General features: G+C 37.4%; 2 protein-coding genes and 1 long non-coding RNA gene across 3 annotated transcripts; 2 read left to right on the top strand and 1 right to left on the bottom strand.

Moving 5' to 3' along the window:
• Window positions 1-197: 197 nt before the first annotated feature.
• LOC131326448 (uncharacterized) lies at window positions 198-3,524 on the bottom strand. The gene is made up of 2 exons (XR_009200000.1): window positions 3,221-3,524; window positions 198-484 (listed from the first exon to the last, which is right to left on the bottom strand). It is a non-coding gene; the product is annotated as an uncharacterized LOC131326448 (long non-coding RNA).
• A 2,087-nt stretch (window positions 3,525-5,611) lies between these two features.
• On the top strand, window positions 5,612-7,537 carry LOC131326447 (berberine bridge enzyme-like 18). The gene has a single exon (XM_058359237.1). It carries the CDS (start codon window positions 5,793-5,795, stop codon window positions 7,512-7,514), a length of 1,722 nt encoding a protein of 573 aa, XP_058215220.1. The 5' UTR covers window positions 5,612-5,792; the 3' UTR covers window positions 7,515-7,537.
• Window positions 7,538-18,431: 10,894 nt separating this feature from the next.
• Window positions 18,432-18,797, top strand: LOC131327893 (uncharacterized). Its single transcript, XM_058361018.1, has one exon. It carries the CDS (start codon window positions 18,432-18,434, stop codon window positions 18,795-18,797), a length of 366 nt encoding a protein of 121 aa, XP_058217001.1.
• Window positions 18,798-18,846: the final 49 nt, after the last annotated feature.

Below are 18,846 nucleotides of genomic sequence, written 5' to 3'. Positions count from 1 at the left end.
GCCAATTCCGATCGGGGTGGATAGTGCCGTAGGCACGGGCAATCACTATGCCTCCGGTGATCGCTTACACTTAGGTATTTCAATCAAAGTCTGAATTTGTCACGCCCTCGATTTTCAGCTAAAATAATAATATATTTTCCACAGCAAAAGTCTTCCTCTCAAACTATATTTACCCTTGACTGTCATGCCAATCCAAATAAAGAATCAAAGTCTCTTCTTCTTCTCTCTAAAAATTTTTTTTTTTTTTTTACATAAAGTCTCCCAAACGTTTACAATTAAATGAGTTCCATAATGATCAAGGAGAGGAATTTACACATAGCTTTACATATATTCTCATCAAAAGGTACAACTCTCCATTGCGAGTAAAGTACACAACATGAATTTGACTAGATGATAAACACTTCTTTTATGATACCAATGAAGCTCTCAAGAGCCGTTTCAATGTGCACTCCATGCAATCCAAGCTAAGTGCCATGGCGAGTACCTGAAAGGATAGGGTGAGCTACACTAGCTCGTAGAGATATCCATACCTAAATTGCATGCAGAAGTGAAGATAGATCACAAGGGAAAACATTTTCCAAAAGCGTACTTGTTTTGTCAAAAGTGAAGCTCAAAATGTCATACTCACGCTGGAAAATATTTAACTCCATTTCTCAAACACCAACACTCTCACCCACACACACACCAATATTCTTAAAAATCTCAGCTTACCGCTACGGCATTACCCAACCCAATCCCTGCTTTTTCATTTTCCATTTCAATGATCTAAAGATTAGTCTGAGTTCTTTAACAAAATATTTTCACTTCCTTTTCTCATACAACCAACCAACCTCTCACCAAAAATATACACACTAGGCATGTAGAGCTAGAACATAAGGTAAGCAATGACAAGTCGAACAATACCGCACCTCAACAACAAGGAAACTCATCCGTCAATCCCAAATCAAACTTCAAATCTCAACATCTAGCAAAATTCCTCCACATTAAGATTTCCCTTATAAGTCTGACAAGCAAATACCATACATGAAACTCTCACAATGCATCACACCACGAGGCACCACTTATACATTCACACAGAACTGCCCATCACACATCAGGAGAACAAACCACAAGGATTTGGCAGTCTAAAGGGAAAAATAAAAGAAAACATGTATTGACACATTAGACATTCCAAGTTACCAACTCAAACTGACATTTTCAACCTTAGTTTGATAATAAATAATAACAAGATTCTCCGTTTCACCATGTCACGTGTTTCGATTTTATTTCCGGGCATTAAGGACCCCATACGTCCTATGTTCATTTCGGCATCACACCTTTCGGTAGATCCGTGGCTTTCTTGTGCACTTCCGGGCACTAGGGACCCCCGTGCGTCCACTAAAATCCTTTCGTTCAATTCCGGGCTTTTGGGACCCCCGTGCGTCCACTAAAATCCTTTTGATTCAATTCCGGGCTTTTAAGACCCCCGTGCGTCCACTAAAATCCTTTTGATTCAATTCCGGGCTTTTAGGACCCCCGTGCGTCCACTAAAATCCTTTGAATCAATTCCGGGCTTTTAGGACCCCCGTGCGTCCACTAAAATCCTTTGAATCAATTCCGGGCTTTTAGGACCCCCGTGCGTCCACTAAAATCCTTTGAATCAAACCCCCGTACGTCCCATGTTCGGCATCACACCTTACGGTGGATCCGTGGCTTTCATTATCGTTCAATTAGTGTCACATATTCTCACTAACAAGCAATCTCTTTATCCACCGTTTCTCTAATCCCCACACATAGCAAAACACATCTCTCACACCAATACTTAGATTCAGTTACACGTAAATAATCTTGTCTTCATCATTTCAATAAAGAAAGCACAAAAACCCACATCCTTCACATTGTAAATCAACCATTTATTTCACATCTCATATTACCACCTAATAGACCCCCTTTGTGACATCTCCATTAAGAGTCTAATTCGCAAATACTTATAACGATCCTCATCTTTGTAGTACCCATTAATGCTTAACAACCATGCACTCATGCCAAGTGATTCACCAAATCCTGTTTAACTCACTGCAAGTATCCTGCAAGCCCAGAGACTCAATCTCATGGAAAGACATCGAATAATTTACACATCGCGTCAAACATTCTACAACTGAATTTATCATCGATCGTATCATCCATCTAATCCATTTTCTATTCCAATCGTTTACAAGTATTTTAACCCTTATGCTCACTAGTTCTCATATCCCAATTAAACAACATGAATTCCAGGGCGACACTTAAACAATTGAAAAGTAGACTTCTTCTTCTTTGAATCCATAGGTCATACATCAAAAACAGAGTTCGGGTAACCTAACTACGGCCTTGCGATTATAGCTTCAACATAACAGTAAAAACTGGTGCAAGGCAGAATTTAGGTCAACTTTGGGTGCAAATTTGTTATCGCTCGGACATACCCATGATGCATGGGATGTATCGTTGGAAAACCCTATGTGTCTAGTTTCTAACAAAACAGACGGTGCGTCATTTCAAGTCCCGAGCTAGGAGTTATGGCCATTTTACCAAAGTCTACCTGTGCTGTCAGATTCTACGCGGAAATAAGTAAAATTGATTGAAAAATCATAACTCTTCCAACTTAAACCCAAAAATATTGAAACCAACGCCAAAAGTAGAACCACTACAAGCCCTACACTCAGTAAAAATCCCAAGTTCAGAAACAAGAGGAAATTAACCCAACAATCAAAAGAAATACAGATTCGCAACCATTTTCGCCCTAGTCGACCAACCCTACTTTAGAAATTCACCAAAAATTGTATACTTGACCAAATTACTTGATTCCAACACCAATCTCTTCTTAACTTAAATATGCAACTCCTGTAAAAGACCCAAAGCCACCCAAAGTGTTCATCATGCCCAGAAATTTAAAAGAAGACAGCCTCGCACAGATTCGTACATCCAGCAAACAGTCAGCATTCAAAAATTCATAACTAATTGTGTGATTATCGGTTTTGCATGATCTTGGTACCGAAATCTTCGTATTGAAACGTACTTTAACTGTTATGAAGATACCAAAAATTAATTCCTAGCAGAAAGGCTCCCAAAAGACAGATTACCAAAACCCACGAAATTTTCAGCATGCTCAAGATTTATTCAAGACTCAAAATAGATAATCAAACTTGATTCTTGTACATCCAACTAACACTTAAACATGTAAAGAAAGGTAGGAGATCCCTACCTCGAGGGTTAGAAGCAAGCCCGAACATGGAGGAAACTTCGAAGTGCTCCGATCGTGAATTTTCTTCGATGGATAGGAAGCTCTCGTCGCGTAGAACAACTTTAGTACTTGGGATTTTTCAAAAGTCTCACTCGTGATCGATGAAATCGAAGAGAGAAGGTGAGAGAGGTGAGAGCCGAGAGAGACGCCGGAGAAGAAGAAAAGAAAGGAAAGGAAAAGAGAGAAAATAATCTCCTGCTCCCCTTTTTTTTTGAATTATATAGCACAAATAACACTTTCACCCTTTCACTCCTATTGTATCACGCCAACTCCCACAACTTTCAAGTCATCTCACATTGACCCAACTCATATCCACATTGTTATACATACTTTGATAATTCAAATACATATTAAACATTTAAAATTTAAGAAAATAATTATGGATCTCTACAGAATTCTTTGTAGCTTTTTTCGATAGCCAATTTTTTTCTCGCGGTCCAAACTAATTTTTTTTTACTCTTTATATGGTTAGTTTATGGTGTTTGATTTCTGAATTCTAATATGTTTTTTTATTTCTGCAAATGAGTTTAATAGATGTGGTGGAGGATCCATAGTAATACTATTTTAACTTTTTTACTTGGTATTTCTGGGGATTCCATAAGCAAATTGATAGCTTTTTTGTAACTAGCTTAAAAATTTACTTGAGGGAGTACCGTAAGCATGTGTGATTCTCTTTCGTGCCACTAAAAAAAAGATTACATACTACACACTAATAAATTGATTTAGTGTTTGAGCCACTAGCTAGCAAGTGTCATAAGTACGTGCAATTCCAAGCGGAATGCGTAGTGTTGTAGGCTCGGGTAAATACTAGTATATACATAAGTGAGGAAGAAAGAAAGAAACTAAATCTCACTGTCAATTAACATAGAAGTAATTGAATTCACTTACCACGGATAGAAGATTAGTAGAAAAAAGAGCTCAAATCGATAGTTCTAGTCAAATAAATATTATTCACGTCTGATAAATATTGTTCACGTCGGAAACTCGTGAAATAGCGTCGTGTTGAGAGACTAAGAAACAAAGCTTTAAAGAGCTTTGCGTGTGTTGTTTGTTCTTGGCGTCTTGCTGCAGGAGAGATACCGGATTAAGAATATCGGTTTTGCCTGTGGTTCCAGTTGGATCCCCGATTCTTTACGGGGATCCCCGTTCCCCGTTTGGAGAGGGGATGGAGGGTAACAAAAATTCCCCGGTGGGGATCGGGGAGGGAATGGGGATGGATTTGGATTCAGGAATCGGGGATGGGGATAGTGGTATCCACCTCCTACCCGCCCCATTGCCAACCCTATGCGTATCCCTTCCGACCTGATTTTTTCGGTTTTCGGATCTTCTGATACATGATGCGTATCGCTTCGAACCTGATTTTTTCGGTTTTCGATCTTCTGATACATGATGCGTATCGCTTCGAACCTGATTTTTTGCCCTATTCACGAGGTATACTTGACTACATCCGTTTTAGGTACTCTGGTACCAAAAATAATTAATGGCCGCTACAGCCGACTCTCTCCATGTATCAATTGATGCTCCCGCTTCCGTTGCACTACTACTACTAGTCCGCTATGCCGTCCTCCGTCTCTCTCCATTTCCTCGGTTGCGTTCTGAATCTTTACTGCAGAGCCAAAAAAACAGAGACGGATACGGTCGAAACTCCATCTAGCTAGCTAAGATCACGGATGGTATTAGAAGCCACCGGACAAAAGAAAATCAGATCATAAAAGAATGTAATGTGCATTCTTTGCAGTGCCGTGTAGCCCGAATTTTTGCCACAACACAAAAGCCGAAAAATTGCAGTGCCGTGTAGCCCGATTATTAGCTAAGCACGAGTGCGATGTGGATGGCACAAAGCGTCCCACATTCAAAGGCCGTTTGATACTTGTACGAGCATATATATAAAAAATCATGGTTGAGTTTTGATCGAAGTGGTCGTCAAAGACAAGCCAAAAGTTACCATTGAGAATCATGAAGAAGAAGGAGAAGTCCGTGACTACGTACTTTCAAAAGGCCGGTGAATCTCGATATACAGAGGTACGACTGGGATTTGTAGGCTGTGTCGAAGCACGTGCAAAGCTCGGAACTAGTATAAACAAGAACGCAAGCTGGAAACTTCACGAGCTTAAGTTCAGGCTTGAAATAAATAGCAAAGATTCTGTGAATAGCCATAGATTCTCTAACAGACAAATAATAAAATGGCTATTAAAGTCAATAAGCATGAAGATGTCTCTATATGCATAACCCCCAAAATCAAGTGTGAATGGTATACTCAACTAGTTATTGTAACGTAAGATTAAAGTTTTGAAACTGTCAAAAATTAGTATATTCCAGCACTAGTAACAGAAGCAATTGCAACCAAGAACATTAGGCTGTTTTTCAGGTGTAAAATCTCTTGGGGAAATGGGGATTGTTCGTTCTTTGCGGTCTTCAATTCGAACATGTAGAAAACTCTGTCGTTCGATCGAACCGCTCTCCCCACAGTCTCGGAAAGATTTTACGCGAACTCGCGAGTAGTTGTCTATACCGAGGCTCATGACTTTCAAACATGACAAGTGGTTTTGTGACAAAAATGAAGACTCCAAATGCTTCATCGATTTCGCTTGCGATCTCTCTTCTGTCCTTGATTTCGTGGGCAACTTCGGCTGATACCCATGGGAGTTTTCTCCAATGCCTTTCCCTTCAGTTTCCAGATTCTAACTCAATCTCCAAAGTCATTTACACTCCTCACAACTCTTCGTACGAATCCGTTTTGCAATCCTCGATACGAATGGAGCAATTCTTACCGTCTTTCGCAACCCCCAAACCTCTAGTCATCATTACACCATTTCTAGAATCCCATATCCAAGCAGCCATTTATTGTTCCAAACAGCATGGCATGCAAATTCGGGTTCGGAGCGGTGGACATGACTACGAGGGTCTCTCTTCCATTTCCTACCAGGCCCCGTTTGTCATCGTTGACCTTGTAAATTTTCGATCAATCACTATTGATGATGTCGGAAATAGCACTGCATGGGTTCAAGCCGGGGCCACGATCGGTGAACTTTATCATGCCATAGCGAAGAAAAGTCCAACTCTTGGCTTTCCAGCCGGTGTTTGCCCTACAGTAGGCGTTGGCGGACACTTTAGCGGGGGAGGGTACGGGATGATGTCCCGTAACTATGGGATCGCTGCTGATAACATCATCGATGCCCGATTAATCGATGCAGATGGCAGAATTATGAATCGGGAATCTATGGGGGAAGACTTATTTTGGGCCATTAGAGGAGGCGGAGGGGCAAGTTTCGGTGTTATTACTGCATGGCGCATAAAACTATTGCCTGTTCCCGAAAATGTCACTGTTTTCATGGTGATCAGAGACTTGGAACAAAATGCAACTAAGATTGTACACCGGTGGCAATACGTTTCGGTGAAAATCGATAAAAAGCTACTTATCAGGTTGTTTCTGAGGAGAGCTCGTTCTAGCCGAGACGGAAAAATAACGGTACAAGCCTCATTTGTTGCCTTGTACCTCGGTGGAATCGACAGGCTGCTCCCGTTGATGCAACGAAGCTTTCCCGAGTTGGGTTTGGTGAGATCAGACTGTACCGAAATGAGCTATATCGATTCAACGCTTCACTTGGCAGGTATGAACGGAATGCCGCTTGATATTTTGCTGAACAGGACTTGGTCGCTAATGTCATATTTCAAAGGAAAATCAGACTATGTGACGGAGCCAATTTCTAAAACAGGGCTCAAATCCATATGGAAAAGGCTCATGGAACACCCCGAGGAGATGAACGAGATGCAATTCAGTCCTTTCGGTGGAAGGTTGAGCGAGGTCTCGGAATCCGCGACGCCTTTCCCTCACAGAGCGGGGACCTTATACAGCATCCATTACGCAGTCTGGTCGTACGAACGAGGGAAAAGTGTGTTCGACCGGCAGATGAGAGGGATCCGAAGATTTCATAGCTTTATGACTCCTTACGTTACCAAGAATCCAAGATCTGCATATCTAAACTACAGAGATCTTGATCTGGGGGTAAATAACAAAGGGAACACAAGCTATGAACAAGCAAGCATTTGGGGGTTGAAATATTATGGGAATAACTTTAAGAGATTGGTTCATGTGAAGGCCAAGGTTGATCCTGGTAACTTCTTCAGGAATGAGCAAAGCATTCCACCCATAAGCGGCTCTGCCTTGGGCCACGGATATTCTAATGAGCATCCTAAATTATTTCTCATAATATGCATGGTAATTTATATACTTCAAGTTCAACTCGTTATTTGAACGACCAGGTCCGTTAAATTCGAACGCCTTATAGTGTACTATCCAACTCGTTATTTGGATGTGAGTAAAGGATGAAAAACTAAATTTACGGCGAAAGGGCAAAACAAATACGAAAAATCAAACGTTTTCTGTCAAAGCATTAGACCAATTTATTAATATTTGATTTTATATAAGGAGACTGATTTCTACACTCCATTTTTTATCATATTCACTCCATTTTTTTGTCCTTATTCACGTGAATTTACTTTTTTACCCTTTCATAAATTCACTTTTTCACCCATAAAGGGGCAATAGAGTAAATTCACACCAAATAAAGACAAAAAAAAAGAAGTATATGTGGTAAAAAGGAGAGTATAAAAATCAAATTCCTTATATAAAACTGATTGTTTAAGTTACTACTCAATTATGACAACCCCGAAAAAAAAAATTCTAGAACCATCTAGTAGAGCATCTCCAATCCATGAATTCAAATATTACGTGGTGGAAACGGTAATTTTGGCATATCCTCCTTTGATCAGTGTCAAATCTAACGTAAATTTGGCTCTACGCCATTTGTTTAGGAGCCCTAGGCAATGGCCGCCTCTTCTGCCTTGCCTTGGGCTGGGCCTGAGGACGGGTTGAATATCATTACCTCCGTTCTTAGTTCTCGAACCAATTTTCCGTCCCTGCCCCACCCCGATTCATAACGGGAAGGTTTTTTTAATCCGCCATCCCTACCACAAATTCAGGACAGGGATCCAAACTTGAAAAAATGAAAGTCTCTTCAAAATAAATACTACGCGAAACATTACAACAATTAAAATGTATATTTATCTTTTTCCTAAATCATAAGATATTAACAAGTACACTTGTATTTCCATAATACTTAAAAGGTACAGTTATATTTTCTCAAGTTTGAAAATATTAGCGTACAATTTATTTCAAGAAAATGAAACAGGGTGGGTAAGGGCGGGGACATGTTAACCCGCCTCCAACCCGTTTCTTGAATGTTATTTCAAATTCTTCAACAAATTCATTCTGATCTTCGAAAAAAAATCTCCGAATCACCAATTCATTCGAACAGGATCAGGCCGAATCAGATAGAATCCATCACGGATGAAAAAAAGAAAAAGAATAGAGCGTACAATTGTGCTCCTCTGATTGGCCATGGCTATCCCGCGTAGAAAGTGTGTTTAATTATGTGGGAATTTTTGATCGTTCATAATCTTAACATTATTAAACTCTTAATTAGTATTATTCTCCAAACAGTATGGTCCCATAACGTGCGGCTTGGCATAATTTTGATGGATACTTTAGACAACCAGCCTTCAATTATTGTTGATTTGCTTTAATTAATCATTAAGGTATGTTGCATATGTATGAGGATTTGATAACCGGATGTTCGAGTCAGTTTACGCGTATCTCAACTACTTTTGAGATCTAAAATTAACGACAGGACAAACACTTCGATGGCCTCAAGGTTTGGACTTTGTGGGATTCGAACACGCAACCCATCAAGGGCAAACACTTGTTATTTTTCTCATATCCGTTTGGCCAAACCGCTTAGAGTTGTATTTGTATGTACGAGGATTGAGAAACCTAAATAACGGTATATTCTTCTTCTAAGTTCTAAAAGCATTTGTATTTACCAGTTTTCAATTGCACAAGGATCCGTTTGCTTGCCCGAAATGAGAATCAAATTAACTCGTCTGGATACAACTTACCTTTTAAACAAAGAGTCGCGTTGAAGCGAAGTGACAAAAAGCAACCCAAATGAAACCTTTGTTTTACTTCTTGAAATTGATAACCATTAACCCACCACAATTTCTTTCTACACCAACGCTACAGACACAAAGGGAGGTGTACAAAACCAAACATAGATGTGTTCGAACTGTTCAATGCAGGTGGGTCGCACACGGTAGATGCAGAGTCTATATGCATTGAATAATTTCGAATACATCTGCGTTAAGATTTATTTACTTTCGTCTGTGTCCATAACATTTTATTTTAATGAGAACTTTAGAGACATTGTAAACGTTGTTGGTTTCGAAGTGGCCCATGTTATTTTGGGACGCGGGGGCTCTACTGCCCACCATGGGCAGCAGCCCCTGCCCACACCTCACACACACCTCACACGGCACCGTTTTGGGAAGGAAAGAAAAACCAAACTTTTCGTTTGCAATCTTATAGAGCAGAAACATGATTATGAGAGCCCTAGAGTTAAAATTTAATTATGTCTCTTTAGAATAATATGATCAGAATAATAAGATCTTCGTGTCAATTCAAACGGATTGAAAATTGGAGCACTTAATTTTTTAATCATATTTTTTAATATATAAATGGTCTAAAAAAATTAAGTACGCCAAGTTTTAATTCGTTTGAACAAGTACGAAGATCTTTTTATTCTAATCATATTATTCTAAAGTATCATAATTAATTTTTGTCTCTAGGGCTCTCATAATTAAGTATATGCTCTTTATTTAGGATCCTGTAGATCAGAAACGTGATTATGAGAGCCCTATAGACAAAAATTAATTATATCTCTTTAGAATAATATGATCCGAATAATAAGATCTTCGTATTTGTTCAAACGAATTAAAAATTAGCGCACTTAATTTTTTTAGACCGTTTATATATTAAAAAATATGATTAAAAATTTAAGTGCTTCAATTTTCAATCGGTTTGAATTGACGCGAAGATCTTATTATTCTAATCATATTATTCTAAAGAAACATAATTAAATTTTAACTCTATGACTTTCATAATCACGTTTCTGCTTCATAGGATTGCAAACGGAGAGTTTTGTTTTTTCTTTCCTTCCCAAAACGGTGCCGTGTGAGGTGTGTGTGAGGTGTGGGCAGGGGCTGCTGCCCATGGTGGGCAGCAGAGCCCCCGCGTCCGTTATTTTGGCCTCTTTCAAATTTCTCAACCCATGTGAGCCAATGTTTCTTCCAAATTTTGAAGGAAAATTCTAAAATCAGCCTAGTGGGCTGAGAATAATGAGTATGTGAATGTGTATTAAAAGGTATAAAAAGTACACAGAAATATGTGTTTTCCTTGTCTTCTAGTGTGCTTTTCATCAGCCCAGTGGGCTGACAATAGCAAGACCGAATTTTGATACCTTTATTCCAATATTCCTCTTTCTCCAATCGCCTTATAAATATGTATATGTTTGGATGTTTTTCGTAACTTTCGGTTTTAAACTACGCGCATCTCGGTTAATTTTTGTAGGCTAATTCTAGCGGAACTCACATAAATCTGAGATAAACCATGCATGCATAAAACTGGTCTCACAAATATTTAAAGTACATAGACGGTTTAAAGTTTGAAATTTTCGACGATACAAACTCTTAAGTTTCAGGTCTTACGTCACGGTTTCAAAGCATCTTTATATCTTTATATAACCCATTCTCTTTCTCTCTCAAAAGGTGGAAGTTTCCATTGTACCATGTTTTTGGGGGGTGTGAGATGAGCAACAAGAAGCAGATTCAGTGCTAAGATGATGCAACAAAATTGGTGGAAATTGAAAAGGGAGGAGAGAAGATCATCATGGGGTATTACAAGAATTGGGTACAAGCTTTGGTCACAGCCTGGACTTTTATGTTTCTATTGGGTCTCATGTGTTGTTGCCTCAGCTCCAAACCCCGCCCCCACGGCGACACCGGCAGCGGCAGCGGCGGCGGCGGTTGCTCCTGTGATGGCGCCTACGGTGGCGTCGTATGATCCTCAACCACATCTCTCTCTCTCTCTCTCTCTGTTTTTGCCTTGTCTTTAATTTCTTCTCGGGCTCATTTATTCATTTGATTTTGTTGTTTAGGAGGTACAGAATATGAGTTTGTTTCTTCAGGATTTGCACATATAATGCTTTATATTTTGTTTTTACAGAAAGGGAATTCGGAAAATCTTGTGCATATATATGGATTTGATTGTATCTGATTGTTTTTAATTTATTGTAAATTATGGCGCTCTGTTTTATTTCTATTCAATTGTTTCTCACCCCATTTGAAGAATGAGTGCTATTGGGACTTGGAAGTTCGCAAATAACAAAATAAAAATTCGAAGAAAAATACAGGAGATGTTGTTGAAGAGTAAATGCAGTTTTTGTTGAGTTGGTGGTTCTATAATAACTGGTGTATGGTGATTGAGAAATTTTTGGGTGCCAAGCGGGTGGTATAGTACTTGTGGTACCCCGTGAGCGATTTCAGTCGTCCAAATGTGTTTTAGACGGTTCGGATTTTAGAGAGAGAAAAAGAGGAGAGATAGTGGTCGGGTGAGGGTAGAAATCTAGGCCTTCCAAAACATGTTTGGAACAGCAAGAATGGGCACGGGATACCGCCATGTGTTATCCACTCGGCACCCAAAAATTTCTCATGGTGATTTGTTGTAGTACCCAGCTCACCTGCCAACATGAAAGGAACTTCATGCCATTTACGAAAGAAAGAGACCTAGATTAATGAGTTGCCGTGCCTCTTAGTCTATCTGATTGTATTTTTTGTCTTGCAAGGGAGCGGTCTGGGATTCGAGTCTATGAAAAGACATCAAACCTCCTTTGATTGTTAATACTAATTCTCCGCTAACTCTTCGGTGAAGTATACAATATTGGCAGAAAAAAAAGAAAAAGAAAAAGAGTTGTCGGATAAGGATGGGTCGGTTGGTTTTGGTACTTCCCTGTGCCAAACCCAAATCGACACTTACAGGGTAGATTTTGGAAGAAGTCTTCCCCCCCCCCCCCCCTCCCCAGACTGGGGAACGTAACCGTCGATTCAGGTGACATTATTGTCATCCGTAATTGTCATTTGCTGCATTGATTAATTGAAACTTATATACTAAAATGGGGTTAAAAAATTGGGTTAAAAATAATGAAAAGTAGTTAGCAAAAATAATGACTCAGCAATCTAAACAGTCTGTAATTTCAATCTTCTACAAATGAACTTTCACTCAGCTTATCACATTTGTCGATCGCACACATACTCATGTAAGTCATGAGAGGTGAGCAAAACATTATTATTCAAATTGGAAATTTATTTTTAGAAAATTAGTCTTAAATCCATTATGTGAACTTCATAAATTCACAACTCTACCTATTAATTTTGTAAGATCTCAAGTTCATTTTATGATACCCTAGGGTTTAGGCATTTTCATAAGATTTTAGGGTGCACTTTTTATTATAGGATAGAGTACCCTAGAGTTTAGGCATTTTTATAAGGTTTTAGAGTTCACTTTCCTATTATAAGATTTTAATGATTTAGGCATTTTTATAGAATTTAGGGTTTTAGGCACTTTCATATAGGATAGCCTAGGATTTAGGTTGTGTGGACTTGTGATTTTACAAAACAATTAGATAGACTTGTGGACTTATGAAATGTCTATAGTGGACCTATTACTAAATTTTCCTTTTTTTTTTGGTAGATGAAATGGATATGTACATAAGTTATTTTACCTATTTTTCAATGAGTATTGTTGTCTTTAGTTCACATAGTCATCTATATATAGGGAACTTCATTGCACTTGTCTCGGGTCCTACTTTTAAGATCTCACCACGGCCTATAGTGCATGTTATTAAAAACTGTGTAGTTTCCTGGAAAATTGTTCAAGTTTTTCACAAATTGTGAATATCTCAATTAGCAATTTAAATAAATTAATGTAATTTTTCTTTACAAATTATGTGAAAAGATTATCTTTTGATTCTAAAAATACACTACAACACGAATAGCCTATTGCGAGGAAAATTTGTGAGGAAATTCATTTTCCTCGCAAATAGTGCACAATCAGCGAGGAAAAATATTTTCGTCGCCTTTAATAACAAATTTAGCGAGGAAAATGCTTTTCGTCGCAAAATATATCCATTTAGCGAGGAAACATAAGTTTTGTCGCCTATAGATCTTTTTTCCTCGCATATTATTCTTCTATGGCAAGGAAAATACATTTCCTCATTATTCATATCCTATAGTGACAAAATGAACTTTTCCTCGCTATTTGTATCCTACAGGCGACAAAATGCAATTTTCTCGCTAATTGTATCCTATTGGCTCGCCCCTCTAGTAAGTGTGAGGCATGATTTTCCTTTATTGTATCATTCAATGAGGGTATTTGATACAATTAAATAGTGAATGACACCATATTATTAAATGGATCACGAGTTGGTATGTTGAAAGATATTCAAATTACCCTCATATTTAGAGAGATTATTCAATCACTTATTAATTTTAGAAAGGTTATTCAATCTACTTATCATTTTAATAGTTTTGTTTAATGATAATATACTCATCTAATACAATTTTTGCTATTTCAGGTGGGTGATTATCAGTGACAAACTGCTCGTAATATATTGACCAATGAGGCTACTATGAGGCAGCTTTAACGCAATTCTAGATCTGCCTTTCAATATATATACTACTATTAGGGTGATTGTTATATGCTTTCATATATGTATGTATTTATATACTCACTCCGTCTCACAATTTTGGTCCCCTAGCTACGAAATTACGTGCAATTTTTGAACTTAAAAATAGTGTACTTGTCAAAATCATATTTGTGCAATATGAATCATATTTGATAGATTTCGATAAGGTCTTTTGAACTGTGTAAAAAAATAAAAAATTATTTTAAAAAATACATTATTTTTAAGTTTGAAGATTGCTCCCAGATTATTTTTTTTCTAGGTTCATAGGGGACCAAGATTATGTCATAGAGGTAGTATATATACACACACAAAAAGTAACAAGAAGTAAAAAAAATTACCAAAATAAGTTTCAGACTTGTAAGTTTACAAAAACGCAATCCAAAATATATCTCGAGCTTATGGCGGCAAAAAACGCATTCGATCCATAAAAGCTACTCCTTCTATTCCTTTTTAAGTGTTCACTATGGTTCTACGTGTCATTTTCAATGGTTAAATTTGTCGACGTATATTATATTTATGTTTTTAAAGTCATTGTCTTATAGAAATAATTGAGATCTATCAAACAAGATCTATATTGTAAATTTTTAGCAATATACATTAAGGGATATAGACAATTAAAAATAACATGCAAAATTGTAATGGACGTTTAAAAAGGGATGGACGGAGTACGATAATCCCATCAAAAAAATAGATAACAAATATTATTAATCCTACCAAAATTGCTGTCAGATACCAATAGAACATGTTCAACCAAAAAAAAATGTTGAGCTGGCAAAAGATTAGACTTTGCTCAAACAAAGTTCAGACACTGTACAAAAAGTCGAAGACCATTAATGTCGGAAAGCAAATTTGTAGAGGTGAAAGACAAGATAAAATGATGATATATAATAAAAAGTTCACCTTCTATCCAGAAGTGCAAAGTGGTGCGGTGGATAAGTGTTGCGTCTCACAAAGCAGAGGTCCCAGGTTTGAGAATGACTACGTGCAAAAGATGCAGAGCAGTTGCATTTGTTTTGGATTTAAATTTGTTTAGCGAGGAAAAAACTTCCTATCATATTGTTGTTGGTAGTAATGAATTCTTAGCCTTCTGCGACAAAATGGACAGATTTGGAGATGAATTTTTTTAAAAATAGCGAGGAAACAATTTGTCGCAAAGAGAAAAACTAATTTCTTCGTGAATTGTTTTAGCGACAAGGTTTAGGCGAGGAAAATGGGCGACAAAATATTTCCTCGCAAATACCATTAACGAGGAAAACTGATGCTTTAGCGAGGAAATACTTTCTTTGCAATAGGCCGTTTGTGTTGTAGTTAGAAGAGCCCTATATTATAAATATGGAGCAAAGAGAATATATGTGTTTGTAAAATAGTTGAGTAACGTGGAAGGATCTGATTGAGGATTATGAGGGATCCGGTAGTTGATATTTCACAATTAGAAACCTTTGGGTAAACTCTTGGGCCCTCAAAACATGATATTTTGCAATTGCCAACTCACTCCAACAAATTGTACAACCAAAATCCCATGATTCTAGTTCAGTTAGCTACGACTCTTGTATCTCATTATTAGATCATTACGTGTTCGAATTTTTTCATCTGCGTGTACGTGTTGTTCCCTTGTGTACTTGTAGACTTATTTCCAGTTTAATGTAATTCTAATACTTGTATTCTTCTGTCAGTTGTAACAAATAAAAAAAATCATGTCCAGTGGGGTAAAGACAAATTGGAAGCTTGTGTGGACACAGAAATTTCTTCGTAAACCATTGCGTATTCCATTCACGTCCAAATTAAAAGATAACTTTAACATGACTTATTTATATAGGCTGCAAATTTGGTGACCAAAAAACCTAAAAGATCTAAGGAAGTAAACTTAGGCTAACTAGAAAGCATGAATAAGATTAAAAAAAACAAAAAACAAAACCCTAGAAAACATGAATAATAACTTAGTCTAAACAGAAAATGTAATAATAAAACCTATAAAATATGGTAACATAATATTGTACTAAACTTATGTTAATAGTCTAATCTAGATGAACGATCGAGATTTTAAACTATTTGATGCGATCTAAATCCAAGATTACAGAGAATGCAATTACCTAATTAGTAGTCATGACTTGGGATTTAGGAGTTTACTCCCTTTCAAAGTTCTAGGTTGGAAACCACTCAGTTGCTATCAATATTTGGAGATAGTCTATACAGAATTTTGCTCTGACTTTAGTTGGGACTCTCGCAAGTGACTTTAGTTGGGACCCTCAAAAATTGAGTCATCAAACAAAAAAGAAGGTAAATATTGGAACCAGAAATGGTGTTGTGCGGGTGGTGAACAACACCGTGTTGTGCATCATCCAAACCATCTGTTTGGCAATTCAAAAATCTAAATCTCATCGTCATTGTGTAGCATCCGAGTCCCCCCTTTCGAATTATTGTTTCCGTGGACCGTCAGTTATGTTTTGTTTTCTTTCAGTGCCAATGCAGTATGATCAATGATGTTGAGTGTACTATGAGTTAAAGTGGGCCTCGTTGGCCCATATAGATTGGACCCATTTGGATTCCTTCTTTGACAATTGCTACAAGTATCTCTTGGATTTGGAATGCGACTCTCTTTTTCCTTTTCCATGCTGAAAAAAATATATCCCCCGTCTCATGCTCCGCTTCAGAATACCTTTTTAAAAAATAAGTTTTTATTTCATATTTTTAAATTAAAAAGTAATGTAAATGAAAAATAATTTTTTGATTTTTTTTGCACCGAATAAAAGATCTCGATAAGATCTATTAAACAATATCCATATTGGTAGAAAAATTATTTGCGTAAACACATTATTTTTTTGCTTAAAATTGCCTTTTTAAAAAATAAATACTTATATTGAGTTCCAGAACGGAGCCTCATTCTGATAAGCTAAAAGTTGTAAATTACTTTTTGCCAGTACTTTGTAATCAGGTTATTCTCCTAAACTATAAATAGTGTGGGAGACAATGGAAGAGATCAAAGGGAGAACGGAGGTAAAAAATGGTTTTAGGGTAGGAGAAACTACTTTTGGCAATAAATTATACAGTAGATGAAAAAGATAGCTAAAACGGGACCTTTTTTACTTTGTTCAGACTTTGGAGTTTTGAGGCCAAACTCCATTTGGCAGTTGAGTGGTTAGCTTTGAGAATGCAAATTGCTGACTAAAACAGGCCGTTGAATACAGAACATTCAAAGAGATCAAAAAAGTGTTTCCACTTAAAAAAAAAATAACTAAAAACTTAACGCATCTAATCATTTTGTTTTCACTAGTTAAATTTTTGTAGTATTTTACCATCTTATTTTCACTAACAAAAAAATTATCAATAAAATTATTATTTTTTGCTATAATAACTCTACTCACAAATCCATCAACAACTTATTCACTACCGGAAATACCTTACAACTTCTCAACCACAAATAAAATTTACAAATTTTTTCAGTACCGGAAACATCCCTGACACGATTATCTTGAAAGAGATTAAATTCTTGTTTCCTCAAAATCAATCGATTTTATTGCACCGCGTCATCATCCACTGTTTTGCAACGTTACACGATGTAATTGATTTGGAGAAAACAAATGTTTACACCGATGGTATAAAGAATTTATTTTCAAAGGTCTTGGTGTTTGGTCGGATAATGCAGGAAACAATGGAAGGATTGAAAAAACCTTGATTTTTATTGCATGTATGGGAGATAAGAATCTTCAAAACATCAAACTCAGCTGATTTTAAGGGTGTATAAAATAAGAGAGAAGATATATTTTATTGAATTCGATAATGAAACCGTATAATGAGATCTTTATTTATATACAAGGGGAATGAACCTAACTATAGAAGGAATCATTCTAATTACAATAAAATCGTAATCAATTACAATCAAATCAAAAATCTCAATATCACGATATGATCACAATATTATTTAGTATATGTAAGGATTCTAACAGATGAGGTGCACAACTAGGAATTAAGGGAGAATTTTTCAGTCAACATTTTTAAATGAAATTTATGTTCGTGGAGTTTTCACTGAATGTTTTTAAGATTGCTATCATCCCGTCATCAATGATCTGTTGATTTCATTATTACAACAAATTCTTACTTTGTGGGGCCATGCTAGGTTCGCTTCATCTTACTGTTTACATTGATAGATCCGTCATATATAATATGTGAGGCGCTTCTGGATTTCGTGCCGTGACAATCACGCGTATGTATGTAGAATAATAACACATCGAATTATATGTACACGCTTGTTCAAATCGCATCTGTGATTGCTTTTTTTGGATATACGTATAGTCATATATGTGTATATATAGTATCTATTTGTTTTTTAGTATGTAAGACTTATTCAAAACGTCAATCTCAAATGTTTTGTGATGCGTGAAGGTGATTAAGGAAACGACGTACGGCTATAAATATGCATAGTGGCTTCAGGATTAAACTTTAAAGCAACATATATAGAGGATTAGACAAACGTTGTTGTAGCTTTTGGTTTTGGCAAGGGAAGCAATTTAAGCAAAAACAACACATCACCTAAAGCAATGACCAGTGGATTCCCATTCCCGGGTATCCCGATTGGTTTTGGGGTAATTTTCGGCGTCGTCTTAATTCTTGGTTGCATCGTGAGTTGCGTCAAGGGTTCTGGAGACCACGGTGGCGGGGGAGACATAGGAGGCGATGGTCATGGTCATCATCATCATCATCACCACCACGGTGGAGGCCATGGTCATCATAATCACGGTGGCAGCGGATGTGGTGGTGGAGGCCATGGTCATGGCCATGGCCATGGTCATCACGGTGGCGGCGGATGTGGTGGTAGCGGAGGAGGCATAGGAGGAAGTAGTGGCACCGGTGGGGGAGGTGGATGTGGTGGTGGCGCCGGTGGGGGAGGAGGAGGCGGTGTCTAGTAATTTTTAGCAATGGCAAAGTCTACTTTCATCCCCTGTGGTTATCGCC

This window comes from Rhododendron vialii, chromosome 5a, assembly GCF_030253575.1.
Source record: "Rhododendron vialii isolate Sample 1 chromosome 5a, ASM3025357v1".
Classification (NCBI taxonomy): domain Eukaryota; kingdom Viridiplantae; phylum Streptophyta; class Magnoliopsida; order Ericales; family Ericaceae; genus Rhododendron; species Rhododendron vialii.
This window is presented reverse-complemented; position numbering and strand designations above follow the sequence as displayed.